An 18,175-nucleotide genomic window follows, 5' to 3' on the forward strand; every position below is an offset into this window, starting at 1 on the left:
CCTATCCAAGCAATCACCAAGTACAAGAATACTCCTCACCTACCATAACAACTATCACTGTTACTATCCACCATTTTCCAATTCCATAGTGACCATATATCATTACAAACTGACCTTTTCTCAATCCATTGTGCCTGCTCCACAAATTGCCAAATTATACTTACTATATATCATAAGAAAATTCATGACATTCACAAATGCCAAGTTATTGTGCTCGTTTTATTAGAAAATCTGCTAGCCCTTTTGAAGCATACAAGCAAATATCAAGCCTACGAGTTTGCAATGTCAAACGTATAAGCCAATGCCAAACCTACGATATTAAGCCTACAAGCCAAAACCAAGCTACAAGCAATGCATAAGATAATCCAAGCACCTAGTCCAAACAAACCACTTATTGACCAATTTCTTTCAAAAAATCTCCAAGCACTTTCGATTGAGTACCTTTTTATAATTCCTAGAAAAAAATAAGAACAAACACTACAAAATCATGGAGGTTAAAAATATAGTCCTTCACTATTGGAGATTGCATAAAGATTTGAAATTGCCTTTTTGAGCCCGAGTTACAAATCAACATATTAGCGTTTTATATGTTTATTTCTATCTACATGTGTTCTTGGGAAATTCAGCATTGTGTCGTGAGCAATGATCCTTGTAATAACTAGTTTTTAGCAATATGCGTGCTTACATTTGCTAAAGTTTTGGACATTTGACTTAAGGTGATGCACCGTTGTTTTGTGTTTTAGCCTTATCGAGCATTTTATTTGTTGCAGGTAGAGATAGCCAAACAAGAAGCAAGGCTGAAAATAGAGAAAGAAAACCTCGAAAAGGAGAAAAGTGTTCTGATGGGAACTGCATCTAATCAAGATAACCAAGACGGAGCACTTGAAATCACTGTCAGCGGTGAAAAGTATCGGTGTCTCAGGTTTACAAAGGCAAAGAAATGAGGCATTTGAAGGGTGGGATAAAAAACAAAGGAAAAAAAAAAAGAAGCGGATAGCCTCGATTACATCTGATCTTCTACTTGCTTAATTTTGCAAACTTCATTATTTGTATGAATGCTCCAATTGTGTATATCCTGGCATCCCATTGCAACAAGTTAGCGTTGTTATGATTGCTTCTTAACCTCAAAACCCCGATCCCCACATCTGATGAGCTGCATGATTGTTTAATTAATTCCTCTATAATTTGTAGTAACATGCTGCAACCTACATTGTTTCCTGATGAAGGTAGTTTAAGACAATCTTGTTAGTTGAACTTTTTTTCATAAACATTGTATCGATCGGTTTTGATCTTGATTGTGTGATTTTGTTTATGCTTAGGGGCCTCGTAGAGTAAACGCGTTTGATGGCTAAGACATGATGAGATTGCTAGTTGTGAAGCGCTATGCTCTAGCTTGTATTTGATGAACGTATATTGTGTCTTACAAGTTTTCTCTATGCGAATCTATAGGACTATATTGGGCTGCAGACGAAAAAAAAACCCCTAGAAAATAAGGAAAAACCAACTAAATCCATAGCATACCCACGTTCCTTGTTCTCCCCGAGATAATTTGCAGGTTGTCCACTTCAGTTTGGTTGTACTGTCTTTTACAAGAGTTGGTGGGTGTTACAGTCGCATGTTAAGGAGAAAGTATAGGGACAAATAACAAGAAGCCACCTAAGCATGGATTGATGGGAAGACAAGCCCATCTTGATTTAAGGTAACCGTTTGATGGGTTAATGGGCCAATCAAACGGTTGACTAGTGATGTAGTGGGAGAGGGAGGGAGTTAACAACAGTTACTCTTCATCCAAAATCCCGCCCTTTTTCAATTACTTCGGAAGTTTTCTCCCACAAAACACTCACACTCACAACTCACAACTGCAAATTAGCATAGTTCGAGTGAAAGAGAAGATCAATTGCTTCGTTCCCAAAAAATGGGCAATTCGAGCCTCGAGTTCTTGGACGTCAGACTGCCCTTTTTGCTGTCCATGTTTTGCATGGCAAGTGGTTTCGGTAGAGGAGTCAAAGCAGACGGAAGAAGCCTCTTGCAGCATCACATCAAGGCTAAGAGCTCTAATCTTTTCAACGTCAAGAGCTTCGGCGCCCGAGCAGACGGCCGAACTGATGACAGCGATGTTCGATCTCAGTTGCTTGACTTGCTTCACATTACCCTCTTTTAACTTTTCACTTTTCTTCGAGACTCGAAAAAACCCTTTTTTACCGAACTTACTAGCTTCACATTTCGGCATTTGGGTTTGTTTGATGTAGACATTGTAGTTTTTAGCTCTACATTTTTGTAATTTCAGGCATTCACAGCGGCATGGAAGGAGGCATGCCACTCCACAGGTAGAGTCCACCTTATAATACCGAAAGGAACTTACACGATAGGCCCTCTGAGATTCTCCGGCCCCTGCGTAAATGTTACGTCTCTGAATTTTCGTGTGAAGGCAAGAAGACTTTTTTTCTATGATTTATGATCCCTATCTGCTACAGACTTTTTATATGATTATTACATTTTTTATGACTGATTTTTAGAGTTGAATTGCTAGCAGGGTTACTTGAAGGCTACAACTGACTTGCGCAAGTATGGATCGGGTGGTGGTTGGATTGAATTCGCGTGGATGAAGGGGCTAACCTTGACCGGAGGCGGAACCTTTGATGGCCGAGGGGCTCACGCCTGGCCTCACAACAAGTGCGTCACCAACTCCAACTGCAAACTTCTTCCAACTGTATGCTCTACCGCTTCCTATCTGTCGTAAATTCTACATCAGTTTTATTTTAGCTAATTCAAAATCATTTTCTCTGTCTCAGAACTTGAAATTTGTGGCACTTAACAAGACAGTTATCCGCGGCTTAACTTCCGTGAACAGCAAGTTCTTTCACATAGCTCTTGTAGAATGTCACAACTTCAAAGGTAGCAGGCTCAAGATTTCAGCGCCGGAAACTAGCCCTAACACAGATGGAATCCACATCGAGCGAAGCTCTAGCGTCTACTTCTCTTCATCGCGCATTGCTACTGGTGATGACTGCATCTCAGTTGGACAAGGAAACTCTCAGGTCACCATAACAAGCATCACTTGTGGACCTGGTCATGGCATCAGGTGCGTACTTTTGAAATTTCTGGTGTCTTTGTTTGTGTAACGAAAAATTTATGGTACAATGCTAACTTTAACTAATTATATTTTTGCATCACAATTTTAGTGTGGGAAGTCTAGGAAAATATCCGGACGAAAGAGATGTCAGCGGACTCGTAGTGAAGGACTGCACCATGACAGGCACCACCAATGGAATTAGGATCAAGACATGGGCTAACTCTCCAGGAAGCAGTGCTGCCACGAATATGACATTCGAAAACATTGTCATGAACAACGTGACTAATCCGATCATAATCGATCAGTCCTATTGTCCATTCACCGCTTGCACTTCCAAGGTAACCAAATTGCATGAGAGAAACTTCCATGAAACATGCTGCATACCTCTTTCCTTTATTTCTACTTTTGAGTTTTTCAGTTCGAATAAGATGCCATCGTGTAAAAACTGCAGGCACCATCTAGAGTGAAGCTGAGTGACATATACTTCAAGAACATAAGAGGAACTTCGTCGTCGGAGATGGCGGTGTTACTTGAATGCAGCAAAGGGATTCCATGCCAGAATATTTTCCTTGAAGATGTTCACTTGGATTTGTCATCTGGAGAGAAACTAGCCACTTCAAGTTGCAGTAATGTTAAAGCTAAATTTATTGGCACCCAAATCCCACCACCTTGTATTTAATAAGTTGCTTCTTACTTGTTATGGGTGGATTGAGTAATTTTAATGGTTTCCACTTAAAATTTGATGTTTGGACTTCAATTATGTTTCACAAGCACTGCAATTCCACGAAGATTTTAGAGTTTTTCTTTCATTGATGACTAATTAGAAGTTCTCCTTAATGTTGTTTTTATCACATTACTTTTGTTTTCCGTCGAAAAACGTCACAGATTGGTCATTATATGTTATTTGTAAATTTTTTTTAATGTTATTGATTATTTTTACTTTTCATAATGAGCACTAAATAAATTAGATATAGACGATTTGGTTGATTTAAACGACCTTCAAACAAGTCAAATCAAGCCATCTTAGTTGCAACTTGTATCGTACTCCGTTTGAAATTATACTTTATCAATATAAAATCGAACAAAATGGCTCCAATCAATTTGATTCCGATTGTTTGAATGAACAAATAACTATATAAATAAACAAATAGACACAGATGAGTGATTTTCACATTCTTTTCTCTCTGTGCATGCACAATTATTTGTAACATTTAAACTGAAAACATCAAAATAAAAATGCATAGAGAAATAAATAAACAATGATGCGGCGGAGAAGAAAAATGAGAACGGAGAAGAAAAATGAGAACGAAAATCATATTCCGAAAAAGAAATTAAAGAGGAAAGAACAGAAGATTCGCTTATAAAATCCTCGTGTGTTATTTTCATTGGGCTCTTATACACGCATTGTCGGGTTTTGTCCCGTTGCCGAGTGCATAAAAAGGGACTCCGATTATTGCAAGAAGTGGAAATTCGAGAGAGAAGAAGATGGAGAGCGCATCAGAAATGGTGGCATTTCCACTGCTGACGACGCCGATCGAATCCAACTACAGAGCCTGCACCATCCCCTACAGATTTCCCTCCGACAACCCCCGCAAGCCCACGCCGACTGAGCTCTCCTGGATCGACCTCTTCTACAACTCCACCCCCTCCTTCAAGTAATCATCCTCATCCTCTCCCTAACCTCCATCATAAACCTTATTTTCTTCGGTTTTTCGTTAATGGGTTTGATTGGTTTTCGGCAGGAAACGAGCTGAGTCCGACGCTTCGGTTCCCGACGCTCCGGCCAGAGCTGAGAAATTTGCTCAAAGGTACATACTTTACTGATTCTTTTGCGATGAGTGAATTGGGTTTTCCGAAATGCCTGCAATCTGTTTGTGTTTTTGCCTGAAAGGTACACTGAGATACTGGAGGACTTGAAGAAGGATCCTGAGAGTCACGGCGGCCCGCCGGATTGCATTGTAAGCTCGAAATTTTGATTTGAGTTGATTTTTCACGTTCTATTATGTTGTAGTCCTGATTTATTGCGGCATCGTTTTCTTAGCATTGAAGTTTCTTTCTCTTTTTTTTTTTCTGCTTTGTTTGGGAAATCCAGCTTCTTTGCAGACTTCGGGAGCAAGTTCTTAGGGAGTTGGGATTCCAAGATATATTCAAGAAAGTCAAGGTGGGTGCTTCTTAACTGTTATTGGACGCTTTATTAGTCCATTCATGTAGATAATTGATTGACTTGGAGTTCGGAATTGCGATCATGATTGAACTCTTCAGGATGAAGAGAATGCCAAGGCAATATCCCTGTTTGAGAATGTAGTGGATCTTAATGATGCTATTGAAGATGAAGTTAAGCGGGTAGAGAATCTGATTAGAGGAATATTTGCCGGAAATATTTTTGATCTTGGTTCTGCACAGGTACGTGATTTTTTGTTGTAGAACTAGTAAAAATTGTATACCCATCTACTTCGATTTGGTGGCATCAAACTGATTCTAAGGATTTGCATGATAAATTGGATTTTGTAACACAACTTCCTGTTATTAAAGCGATACTTCGTATGTCATTGAAAACTACTTGACAGTTACCCTTTATTTATGTTCTTGAAGCTTGCAGAAGTTTTCTCAAAGGATGGTATGTCCTTTTTAGCTAGTTGTCAAAACCTTGTCCCTCGACCTTGGGTTATCGATGACTTGGATGCTTTCAAATTAAAATGGACCAAGAAATCTTGGAAAAGGGCAAGTTCCATTTCTAAATTGTAATAACTATCTCTGTAAGAATTTATGCCGTTGTAGGTTCTTCTTGTTCCCCACTTAGTGGGAAGGCTTTGTTGTTGTTGTAGATTATTCTTGTTGATTAACCACTTATCTCTTTGTCTTCACAGGCTGTTATTTTTGTAGACAATTCTGGTGCTGATATTATTTTGGGTATTTTGCCATTTGCCAGAGAGTTACTCCGGCGTGGGACACAGGTTTGCTGTCAAATCTTGTTTCATTTGTTCAATGCATCTGGTTCTTATGGTACAAACCCCAGAAGTTCTTCTAGTATTCCTTCTTTTTCTAAGAACATTATATGTATTCTTTTGCATGTGTTTGTAAAGTTGGTTCTCCCCGCCAAATAATAAAAGGCATGAAATATATAATGAGTGCTGATGCTTTTCCTTTTCCACAAATTTAAAATTGCTTTCATTACCACTCTTTAAATGAGTTGCCTTGGTGAGCCTATTTTCACATGATTACCTCTTTTTGTGCAGGTTGTGTTGGCAGCTAATGACTTGCCTTCTATCAATGACGTAACTTACACTGAACTGATTGAGATTATATCAAAGGTAACAGAAAATTTTAGAATATTGTTTACTTTAAGTTCTTGGTTTTCACATCATCTTTTCGAAAATGAAAAATCATGGTTGACACTTGAAACTGATAGTATAAGTGGCATTTACCAGTTGAAGGACAAAAACGGACAGCTCAAGGGTGTTGATACTTCAAAGCTTTTGATTGCTAATTCAGGCAATGATTTGCCGGTAATGGGGTTGAAGTTCTCATTTTGTCGTCATATTAAACTTGGAGTCCATTGTTGTTATAGTTGTATAACATTAGCCTCTTTGGCTTCTCAATTCCTCGTAGGTTATTGATCTTTCAAGAGTGTCACAAGAGCTTGCCCACCTGGCAAGTGATGCAGACCTAGTTATTTTGGAAGGAATGGTAAAAATCTAAAAACCTTCTTGGATTATTTCTGTCATTGGCTCTTAATTGAAATGTTGAACTGACTACTTAATGTCGAAGAAGAAGTCATTTATGATGTATAATTGGAAGTGAAAGTGTATGAATACCGTATAAATTGGCATAAATGGTTGCTAAGAATGGTATATTGTGAGAGAGTTCTATAAGATTTGTTGAATATTTTGAGATGATGCAGTCTTGACTCTTCATTGTTTTAACATAACATAAATTGCTTTTGACAGGGTCGTGGGATAGAGACAAATCTTTATGCCCAATTTAAGTGTGATTCCCTTAAGATTGGGATGGTAATGCTTCAACTCCAATTGTTGCTTGCTTCTAATGACACTTCAGTTAATGAGCATTTCTTTTTGCGGTATACTAATCGTGTGCAACTTCTGTTTGCTTCTCCTCTTCTTCATTCCAGGTGAAACATCCAGAGGTTGCCCAGTTTCTAGGAGGAAGGCTCTATGATTGCGTCTTCAAATACAACGAAGTTTTGTTGAGTTGATTATGTGGATTGTTGAGTAGATGAAGTATTAGGTCTTAGCTATTGCAAGAGCTTATATGTTTGAACTTCAAATGTCATCCCTCCTGATGAATAACCGTAGTGACTATTAGGCGTGGTTACGATTATTATCCCATACACGGTTATGTTTTCAGGTGAAATTTGTGCATCTCTGCACATATTCAACCTATATCTGTACTGTAGTTTTGATATGAAATAAGAAATTTCTTTTCTTAATCAGCTGACCTGATAACATTGTGTTTAATTTGATACATGAAAGAGTGAAAAATACATGATAGAAGTGCTTTTACTATAAAAGCTTTTGGTCGCCAGGGACATCCAAATCAACAGATCATTTCTTTTTGGTAGGATATGAAGCCATCTTGTTAATGCCACAGATTCCTTCTGGTTTCCCTGTGCTCCTCTTCATCCTTATGTATCCCTTTTCTCCCCACTTTGGCCCCCATGAGTTCTTCACAATGATGTAATCTAACCCATTCTGAGTTCCATATCCGACGGCTGCTACACCGTGGTCTAGTTCAGTTCCACAACGCCCGTTGAAGACACCCTGCACAACCAACAATCCGTCCCATGATTAGTAAATAATTAATGTGTTGTAGGCATTGATTAAATTGTGTATGAACATTAGCCCACCCCGCTATAGAACTGGAAATCTCTGCTGGAGGCCTCAATGGCTACGCTGAGAGGCTGGTTTGCGAGTGCCTTGAGGAGAGCCTGCTCGTTGTTTTCTGGCACGTCATGGTAACCGGAGATAGTCACTAGGTCCGAGTCTGCCTGAGGATAACAAAATCAAATGTAAGATTAAGAACAGCAATGATCCGCTGACAGCTAAATTTTGATCTGAAAATATATGTTTTACCTTCTTTTCCGCACAAGTTCCTTCATCCATAATGTAGGGGTAATCATCCTCCTTGTGGAGGCCACCGTTGGAGATTATGAACTCGAATGCATAATCCATCAAGCCTCCACTGCAGCCATTGTTGAATGATTTGTCACAATCTATCAGCTGCTGCTCAGACAGAGATGTTAGTCTTCCTGTGACTATCTGGTTTATGCCCTCAACTGCAGCAACAGTGGAAAATGCCCAACAGCTACCTGCATTTTTACCATCATAACTCATTTTTTAGAGAGAGAGAGAGGGTAATTTGCACTCTACATCGACTGCTACTGATGAGCTAATCTCGCCTAAGCCTCTTATGCTCATATAAAAAAGAAGAGAGAGAGAGAGAGAGAGAGAGATTCACATACCACATGAACCTTGGTTCTTGATGGAGGTTACTGCTCCTTTCTTTCGCCAGTCCACAGATTGGGGCAATGCCACTACATCAAAATTGTGGTAACTGAAATCTCCAGTGGACTCTCTCCTTCTGGGGAACTCAGCCTTGAGACCCAAGTACTTGCTCTTGAACTCCTCATGGCTCAAGTCAGCAAACTCATTCACAGCAAGCCAGTAGCTATCAACATCGAGTTTCTTATTCCTCTCATCAATGTGCTTCACGTTATCTCTGAAAATCTCAAACCTATGCAGCTTCTCCTCCATGCTCTCATAAATCTTTCCGTGCTTCGATATCCACTTCTCAAAGAGCATGATGAACTTGTCCATGCAGGTCAGGTCCTCGGGAGAATATCCCACGATCGAGAACTCGTGAGCAAGAGCAGAACCGAGAAAGAGAGGCACAAGGAAGGCAAGAAGCGAAATCTTCGAAAAAGCCATTTTTCGGGAGGGGAGAATGAGAGAGGTAAAGAGAGGAAGAGATGAATGGATGAATGTGAAGGAGGGAGGGGAGGGAGTGGATTTATGTAGTGTTCGATATTGTGATGAGGTTGCTTTCGAATGAAGAGGTTGGAGTTTTTTTCTACGAACACCGAGTCTTTACGGTTGGTTCTTTTGGGCAGGCTTTTGTCCCAAGCATGCTCATTTGTTTAAGCATAAGCCTTCAAGGAAATATGATTTCACTTACATGGGTGAGAGTTGCTTGCTAGGCGCCCTTGGTCTCTAAACAAAGCTACGATCTACATCCATTTCTCATGGTCCCCGTTTTTACTCGATTTGCGATAGTGCCCATACAATGGTTAATATTAAGAGAAACACTTTGATAATCAAACTAAAGATAAAAATAAAAAATAAAAAAATAAAAAAAAAAAATTCCTCACTTACTAACAGTTAATGTTAGGCGAAATAACAATTGAGTTAAGTCCAGCGCTCGTAAATGTTACAAGCTTTTTTTCCCAATTGTTTTTTTGTCAATTATTTTCTGAAGTGGTTGGAATTATACACCATTTTTTACTGTTGTCCAAGATCAAACTTGAAGCTTTAGACTCTTGTTGAATCCTTGACGTTTAGTCATGAGGATCTCTCACCTTGTGAAGAATGAGTGAGGAGGAGGTTGTTCTATGTCACAATTTGCAAGTTGGTAACTGTCCAATTCTTTATTTTTCAATTTTGATAATTACCTTTTTTTTCAAGTTGGTTACAACAGCAGCAATTACAACGAAAGGCAAATATCGATCCATGAAATTCTACAAGAAATTTGAAGTATCGAAAACTAGAACCTTGAACTCACTAATATTGAACGAATTGAACACAAATTACAGGAGACGAGTATGTTCCTTGTCAACCTAATCTGAATTTTGAGTAAGTATTCAAGACAATTTGAATAGAGCAAAGACAAGAATATCTGAGTAACATAATCCGTTACACTGACTCTAGAACTAGGCAGAGATGGCGAAATGAGGTCGTCATTACCTAACCTTCCCAATTGAATGCAGATAAACCGCAACCGAGACAACGCTGGAAACAAGAAAAAAGCATATATCAACTATTGTATTTCTCAGGATGGCAAAATTGACGTTTGCCTTACTTTTATTGTGAAAAATGGAAACAATTAGATGAGTGATGGTTTAGAAAATATCAATTAGACTACAAACACCTACAGTCTACTCATTTTAGACCAAATTGTCAAAAATATATTTTGACGAGTTGATAATGGCCAAGCCACTCCCAACCCAATGCATATATTGTGTCACATGATGACAGAATTGAATGGGTCTCTATGACTCAACTAATTGACGATAAAAGTATAGAACGTAGATGATTCGTGTGAGCTGAGGAAACTTACGTTGAGCCGAGGAAAAAGGCGAGGGATAGGTGAAAGCCAAATAGAAACACAGAAACAACTGCTGTAAGAAGCATTGCCACTGAAGTAGAATACACCTGCATAAAGTAGCTAAATTAAGATCGGAATTTCGTACAATGCCACGAAATGTTCAAGGTGCAATTCCAACAAATATCTAATAATTTTAAAACCCAACATACGTAAAATGCATATTAACAATTGACGATGCACAAGTAGGAAACGTTCAAGGTCCAATTCCAACAAATGTAAATAATTTTTAAACCCAATACAGTGAAATGCATATTAACACATGAAGATGCACAAGTAGGCCATTACAAAAATTTAAAAGACAGCAGTCCCTAAAACCCCTCCACTTCCCGTTATTTCACTTTTTCACATAAGTAAATCAAATTAAATGAAATAATTTTGTAATAGTATGCCTAGGGATAATTGTAGTACATTATAAAGAAGTATGAAAAAGTACTTTAGTGAATGCTTCCTCAAAATCAAAGTTGTAATTCCATGTCTTACCTTCACAATATTATCAGCATACTTCATAACCATAGACACAGCAATACCACTGCAAAGGAAACAAATATAAGCAATCAAATAGAAGCACGTAGGGAAAATGAGAGGGAATATGCATAACAAGCAAAAAGCTACTGATAAACTGATAAGCCAAAGAGGATACATAATGTACCTGAGTGCATGGTTGAAAATCATGAGAACTGTAATAAAAGAGTATCCGTGGAAGAATCCCCTGAATTTAGAAGAACAACTGATAAATATAATAATCCAGGTATAATTTTTAAAAACCGATAGGCAGAAACACATTTTCAAAGGCAGGAACTTTTAGCAATGAAGACAAAAATAACTGGTAGCAATGGACCCAACAAAAGAGAATAATCATAAATGGAAAAAAAAGATTAAATTACTTGTTCATCACTGCATCAAAATCTTGAACCACTATAGCAACAGCATTGAAGGCCATTCCAAAGACGTACATCCAGAAGTTCTGCACATTTATATTCCTTGCAGGACGCTTTTTCATTATGGCCTACCAATATTATACGAAATATTTAGTCAACCAGAGTGTTCTAAAAGCCATTAGCGACAAATCTAAACCCAAATTTTGATAAAGTTGAGTATGCTGGGTAAACTATTTGCACATTATGTGATGCTTTAAGCATGAAGCGGAGAACAAGCTGTTTGCTTAAAAAGTCACCTCAGTGTATACTCCTGCAAAACCACTTAAAAGTGCCATCACCTGTTACGAAAACAAACATGGCAAGCTTTAAAGGGGGGAAAATATAAAATAAACAAATCAGATTAAGACTCTCAAAATGTTAAGAACTCACAATGGCCATCACCCAGCCTTGGAATGGAGTTTGGAGAACACTGTCCGATCTGCAAACAGAATTCCATTTTAACAAACGTATTGAGCTAACTCAAGCAGAAACTTATATAAAATAACAATTAAAAAGAGGCGAACAGAGTCCTGTACACTCTGAGTTCAAACATAAGGAATCACAATATCGGCAGACGAGTTAACTTTTTAACCTAGAGGAAATATGCGGGAAATTAATGACTTGAGTTCCTCCAGGAATTTAATAAAGTTAACTTGGTATCATCGACATGGGGTGCACCATGGATCAATCACGCAATAACAGCAGTCTGATGAGAGACAAACTCGGCATAAATTCAATCAGACACTGAATAGAAAAATATGGTAGTGAACACACTTACTTTGGGTTTAGTTGTGCTGTAGTGCACCCTGCACATAGTATAATGAAAGCGGCCCATTGGATCTCACTTAACCTGCAGTAAATACAGGTAGAAACAAAAGTTCATAAGAACTGTACCTTCAGCCAACAGTATACAGCAGCACACAAATAGGCAGCTTAGCTTCGTCATATTTACTTACTTTCTCTTGAGTATGATTCTGTACAAAATTCCAGTGCTGATGATGTTGAAATTCTTCAGTATTTGATAACCCGGAGCATCCACATATGCAAAGATATAATACTGCCACATACAAATGAGCACTAGATGCAATCACACATCAGAAAGTAAAAAGATGTAATTTACTGAAGCAAACAGAAAACATACAACAGCAACCAACCTGAAGCAGATTCTTGACTAGGTAAAGAAATGCCGGAATGGGATATACAATAACTTCATCCAGTTTTGCACTCAACCTAATTCAAAGGCAGAATACAATCATGTAACTTGGGGTTTAAATCTCTTCACGTCGCCTAGCATATAGTCAATCCTCAAACCCAAAACATTATACAACGAACAGAATCAAGTTCTCCCATAACATTACTATACTTCAGCAACAATGAACAACTTTCAAACCCACAAAAAGTTGCAATGCAAAACCTGTTATCTTCAGTAACACCCTCATTCCTCCAGATTCGTGCCAAAGCAGCGAGCGATATTGCACACTTCAAAGCCTCCACCTAATTCCCAAAACACAACACATTTCAAGTCACGTGAAAACCAACATTACAAGTCATAAATTTCTGAATTTTAATCCATAATGTAGCTTCATCAGCCTCACTACTCACCGAGAAATTTGCAGTGGTGACACTATACTCATACTTGCCGGCCCGCTTCGACCACACAATCAATATTGCTTGTGAACTGGTCAAAACGGTCAAAGCTATAGTAACAGCCGACCTATTCCAATCAACCCAAAACCATTAATCAAGTTAAATTAAATTAAAAAAATACCAAATTTCAATCAATTGGAACAAAATAGCAAAAGTTGGGCATACTTCAGCTTCCACTTGGAGAGCTCCACTGGGCTGATGGCAGGAATTGGCTTGCCCCGCAAGCTTTCGAGGTCTCCGGGGGCTGAAGATTCGTCTTGATCCTGCAATTAGATCAGATGGGTATTGAAAACGGGTGAAAATTTGAGGATTGTATGAAGAAATCTGGTAATTCTTATGGGAAATACCTGATCTTTGAGCTTCCTGTACTCCATTGTCACGCTCTGTTGATATTCTTTGTGTAAATTTTGGTGCTTTCAGATACCTAGAGCCATTGGAGGATACTGGGCTCTGAGAATATGGTACCACAGAGTGAGCTACAAACAAGAAGAAAACCGACCGGGACGACGTCGTTGTCGCATGCTCTTTCCTCTTTGGTCTGAACTCGCTAATGGGCCTTGTTTTCTTCTGGTCTGCTATTACTCGGCCATGCTAAAATCCATATTCTGATAGGGCAAATGAATGACCTAAGCCCAATAAGAAAACTTCACACTCCTGTTTATTTCTGTAATTCCCGTTGATTAATTAAAATTCATAAATAAATAAGAATGTGTAACAGGTAAAATTTGTGTATGCAAATCGCCTATCTTTATCTAAGGAGGCTTCTATATGCATTCAAACATCATCTAATGTTTAGGATTGACTGGAATATGACAACTTACTAAGGCTTTGTTTGATATAAGGATTTCATTGGATTGGATTGAATTAGATTACATAACCCTCTAAATTCATGGTATATTGAAGTTAGAATATAATAATTTTTCATTCATAGTGGATTAGAAGAGGATCGGAAAAGAAACTTTTCCCTTCTCATCCTATAATTCTGGAAGGATGATTAGAATTTGTAAGTTTTCTTTTTGAGCAATTCATCTCCTACATCTAAGTTGGTCTAATTTTTTCATTTCTTCGTTAAACATAACTTGAAAATAGTGCTTTTCCATTACAATCCAATTCTTCATATACCAAGGGATGAATGATAAAATGGATGCCCACGTGAATATTGCATCCAAGAGAAAAATGGACTCTCGAGAAAGAAAATTTTATCCCTCACAATCCTTCCATATTTTTTTAGGGAGAAATGCTAAGAAGACTTTCTCAAATGTGAGATTTTGCATGGACTCTACGCCATCTCATGTTTTTGGCACAATTTTAGTGCCAACATTATAAAACATTGTGTCAAAAAATATAAGGTGGCGAAGAGTCTATGGAGAGTCCTATTTTGAGAGTCTCCTAACATTTCTTTTTTTAGGATAATGCAACTTGTTCCCTACATAGGTGAATGCACATATTCCATCACTCCCGCATGATGTAGTTCTATCATATTAACTTTATGCCACTCAGTACTATGATTTGGTGGTATTTCTATTCCCTCTTCACTTGGAAGTGAGAGATTTTAGATTTGAATCTCGTGGATGACGAATTCGATACCAAATTAGATCGCCCATTGTGTGGTTTAGCCGAATTCCCCCTCCCCTTAATGTAAAAATATCGATGTATTAAAAAAAAATTTAGAATCAGAACCGTTTATTTCATAAATCTCCATTTGAATATAAAAAATCATCTGAATCAAAGATCGTTTATGTAATAACCCGTCCCCAATTTTATGGTTTACATAATTTTGAATGTGTGAATTTACGAAAATGCCCTCCAAGGTGAAAATGTTGACTTTTGTTTACCGTCTTGTCGTGTCATGTGAGATTCGTTTCCTTGGTGTATCCTTGTAGTACTCATCACTACGAACATGTAGGAGCAAGCGGAATTGAATTTGGAGCTAAAGCATGGATTTTACGGAATCCAATTCATTAGGGGTATTTTGGTAATTTTGCGTTTTGCGGGATATTTTTGCATTTTGTCTTTTCTTCCCTTGGTTGGTGATCTCATGGGGCTCACCCTTTGCGTTTTTTGGTTCCCCGGTTCTCTCCCTCTTTCTCTTTTTCCATCTCTTTTCTCTCATTTCTCTCATCGGGTGAAGTTTCTCTCTCCCTTTATAACTTTCTTTCTTCTTATCTCTCCCTTTCGCATATGCACTCTCACATCCTCTCCTCTTTGAGGTATGGACATACACACATAAACAACAATGACACCACCATTACTAGACCCCTCCCATGTTAAACCGAGGAGCTGACATCACCCCCTCCAACGGTGAACTGTGGCCGCCACTGTTCACATTTCCTCCCCGACGGATTTCGACGATTTCTCGCCTTTTTTCTCCTAAGGTAAGTCTTGAAAACTACTTAGATCTTTCTAGATTGTATTTATGAGTGAGATTAGGACGTTTTTGGTTTGATTTGATGACTCATGGACACAGAAACCTAGGGGGAAAACCTTCCTCAGTTTTCCGGCAAATAAACCTACTTTTGTATGAGTTTTTTGGCCAACTCTGGCCACCTCTCGGCCTCTTTTTCGTACAGATCTATTCTCCTCATTCCCAGCTTTATTTCCATAGGTAGAACATCGAATTTAGTGGAGAAATGAGCTCGAACGGAGCTCTGGAAATGTTGCCCAGAAACTAGCCAACCCCAAGCTTCGCGAGGAAGGCGAGTACACTTACTTGTGGGCGCGTAAGGCTGCGCATGGGCTGCAATGCTTGGCGCGTGGAGCACACGTGCCTCCACATGAGGTACAATGCTTCGTCGTCCACAACGGCGCCAACTACTTTTCAGGCAACCCATCTCTGCGCGTGGCCACCCGGGTCGCCGCCCCGTGGCCCTGCATAGGGAAACCTAATGTCCCTCCTTAGGTACGTGCTGAATCTGAATCCGCTGTCCGTTTTCCCAAATTCGATCGTTTTAGTAGAGTTTTATTAATTGGTCTCTATTTGTGGTTAGGTGCGTCAGTTGGAAGTGACCCCGTCCTCCTTAGTTCGAGTATTTGTGAGTGGACCCCTTCTCAAATTGTTTTTTTTTTTTATTTTATAAAATATTAGGCTTGCATTCACGAAAAGCATGATTTCATGATTTTACGTTTTATGCATTATTTATGATTTATCGAATTATGTTTTACGAAATGTTATGAATTATTGGATTTACGTGTGTGATATATTACGGATTTACGAATATGATTTATCTATGGTTTATGAATTGATGCTTTGAGCATTTGAGCTCCGGTGATTTGATATGAGATTTTGAGATACGTTTTCTAGGCTTATCTAGTGGGTTATCATACAACACATACACACAACACGAGTATGTAGATGTATATGACCATAGGACACAGTTGAGGATATTTATGACATACTCCCAGCTTCACTGGTGAAACTAGTGTCGAACAGCTTCACTAGCCACGGCTAGTGTCGGTGTGTTATGTTATGTATATGTTTCTTCTTTGGCATAATCCAGAGTCGTACAGCTTTACCTTTGGGTGATGGACCTACCACGTAGGGGTGGGCACTTGGAATCAAAAACTGAAACTGAAACCAAAACATGAATCGAATCGGACCGCACTAAACGGTTTGGTTTTGCGATTTTGAAACGGTTGCGGTTTCGAAACCGAACTGCGGCAAAGAAAACGGTTTGGTTTCGGTTTTGGGTTTTCAAAACCACATCGAAACTGAAACCGCGTCATATATTCAGGTTGATATTTCTGGTGGAATTTGTAGATAGCAGCAGCGTCTGGTATCGAAGGCCATTCAATCCCAATACAAGTTTGATTGGACAAGGCTCATGAAATGCAAAGAAAAATCAATTGTCTTGTGTTACGTGTTGATTCTTGGATGCAGCAGGTTCTTGGAACTATACTTTGAAAAGATCATGTTCGAAAGTCCTCGGGATGACATTGGAAGGGTTCTAATTCCTAGTGTGCAGTATGAGTACACCAAAACCAAACAAGTAAGCAGTTTGTGCCAAAAAAAAAAGATTGCTCATCGCAAGACCAACGTATACCCAAGTCCGTTTTCTTATGACATGAGTTTTGATATGTCAGCTAAGAATTCTAAACGAAATGCTGTGTGGGGTAGTTCTGTCTCGATTTCAATACCAGACAATTTCAATACCAGACGTTGATGCAGGTTCATTAATTAATATATGAGGAAAATAAGACCGTCTTATGCGTAAATAAATGTATATTTTAAATTGTACATTTTTTTTCTCAAAAATCAAACCGAAACCATTTGAAACTGCACCGAACCGAACCAAACGGTTTGGTTTCATTTCAATTGTGGCTTCAAAATCGCACCGAACTGCACCGCAAAAAGTTTCAGTTTTGGTTGCGGTTTCACTCGAAACCGCACCGCGCCCACCCCTACTACCACATTTCTTCACTGGAGTAACCCAGTGTCGTACAGCTTCACCTTCAGGTGATGGTTATACCTCCGGCCGACTATATTACCATTTTGAGCATTGTTTCACACGTACACGATTGACGAATGTTTTTCATGGCATGCTAGAGTTTTCAGAAAGCCTACTATATAGTATTATATGCGTTTTCAAAATAGGGAGTTAGTATGTTCAGAAAGAAAATGGTTTTCTTATTATTAGTATTATTATTATAAACTTTGGTCGACTCACCTTTTGTTTTGCGTCCCCTTAAGGATTTAGAATCGAGGAGTATGATTCCGGCGTCAAGGCACTTTTGCATAGGTATCTTCGAGTCTCCTTAGTGTAGGACTCATTCCTTTATTCGTACATTTTTTTTATTGTAATTTTTTCACATTATTCTTGATTATTTGTAAGATCTGAACACGCTTCTGCATTTGCGTATTTGTTTATATTTGCATATTTTATTTACTTTCATTTACTGATACCACTTGAATGCATGTTAAAATGGCTTCGTCACCCTCGGGTGTCGGCCAGCACATGCCCATCCTGATATTTGGGATATCAATGTCGGGGCGTGTCAGTTTATTCATCCAAATGCATTAAATAAATGGACGACTTATCATAAATATATTACTTGGTATTCACATTGTCGATTTGTTCTATAAATTTGAATTACTAAATGATCTCTAATTCCAATGAAACTTTTAAGGATGATCTTCAAACGA

At 38.6% G+C, this 18,175-nt stretch overlaps 4 protein-coding genes across 4 annotated transcripts; 2 read left to right on the forward strand and 2 right to left on the reverse strand.

The window, feature by feature from the left end:
- Window positions 1–1,955: 1,955 nt before the first annotated feature.
- Window positions 1,956–3,886, forward strand: LOC137724842 (Pectin lyase-like superfamily protein). The gene is made up of 6 exons (XM_068463514.2): window positions 1,956–2,116; window positions 2,288–2,428; window positions 2,534–2,710; window positions 2,793–3,082; window positions 3,183–3,411; window positions 3,525–3,886. Exons 1-6 carry the CDS (start codon window positions 1,970–1,972, stop codon window positions 3,750–3,752), a joined length of 1,212 nt encoding a protein of 403 aa, XP_068319615.2. The 5' UTR covers window positions 1,956–1,969; the 3' UTR covers window positions 3,753–3,886.
- A 474-nt stretch (window positions 3,887–4,360) lies between these two features.
- Window positions 4,361–7,520, forward strand: LOC137725355 (damage-control phosphatase At2g17340). Its single transcript, XM_068464012.2, has 12 exons — window positions 4,361–4,728; window positions 4,816–4,881; window positions 4,965–5,031; window positions 5,166–5,234; window positions 5,336–5,476; window positions 5,666–5,794; window positions 5,941–6,027; window positions 6,310–6,384; window positions 6,502–6,579; window positions 6,683–6,760; window positions 7,021–7,083; window positions 7,203–7,520. Exons 1-12 carry the CDS (start codon window positions 4,559–4,561, stop codon window positions 7,284–7,286), a joined length of 1,107 nt encoding a protein of 368 aa, XP_068320113.1. The 5' UTR covers window positions 4,361–4,558; the 3' UTR covers window positions 7,287–7,520.
- LOC137725354 (cysteine protease XCP1) lies at window positions 7,488–9,078 on the reverse strand. The gene is made up of 4 exons (XM_068464011.2): window positions 8,553–9,078; window positions 8,164–8,399; window positions 7,938–8,078; window positions 7,488–7,851 (listed from the first exon to the last, which is right to left on the reverse strand). The coding sequence occupies exons 1-4, from the start codon at window positions 9,016–9,018 to the stop codon at window positions 7,636–7,638; spliced, it is 1,059 nt and encodes a 352-aa protein (XP_068320112.1). The 5' UTR covers window positions 9,019–9,078; the 3' UTR covers window positions 7,488–7,635.
- Window positions 9,079–9,841: 763 nt separating this feature from the next.
- On the reverse strand, window positions 9,842–13,570 carry LOC137726172 (CMP-sialic acid transporter 2). Its single transcript, XM_068465052.2, has 14 exons — window positions 13,383–13,570; window positions 13,201–13,298; window positions 12,991–13,102; window positions 12,803–12,882; window positions 12,543–12,618; window positions 12,345–12,445; window positions 12,167–12,238; window positions 11,779–11,827; window positions 11,646–11,687; window positions 11,356–11,477; window positions 11,121–11,180; window positions 10,952–11,000; window positions 10,424–10,518; window positions 9,842–10,095 (listed from the first exon to the last, which is right to left on the reverse strand). Exons 1-14 carry the CDS (start codon window positions 13,407–13,409, stop codon window positions 10,047–10,049), a joined length of 1,032 nt encoding a protein of 343 aa, XP_068321153.1. The 5' UTR covers window positions 13,410–13,570; the 3' UTR covers window positions 9,842–10,046.
- Between the last annotated feature and the right edge of the window lie 4,605 nt (window positions 13,571–18,175).

The sequence above is a fragment of the Pyrus communis genome, chromosome 5 (assembly GCF_041283825.1).
Source record: "Pyrus communis isolate YQ-2024b chromosome 5, ASM4128382v1, whole genome shotgun sequence".
NCBI classification, from domain to species: domain Eukaryota; kingdom Viridiplantae; phylum Streptophyta; class Magnoliopsida; order Rosales; family Rosaceae; genus Pyrus; species Pyrus communis.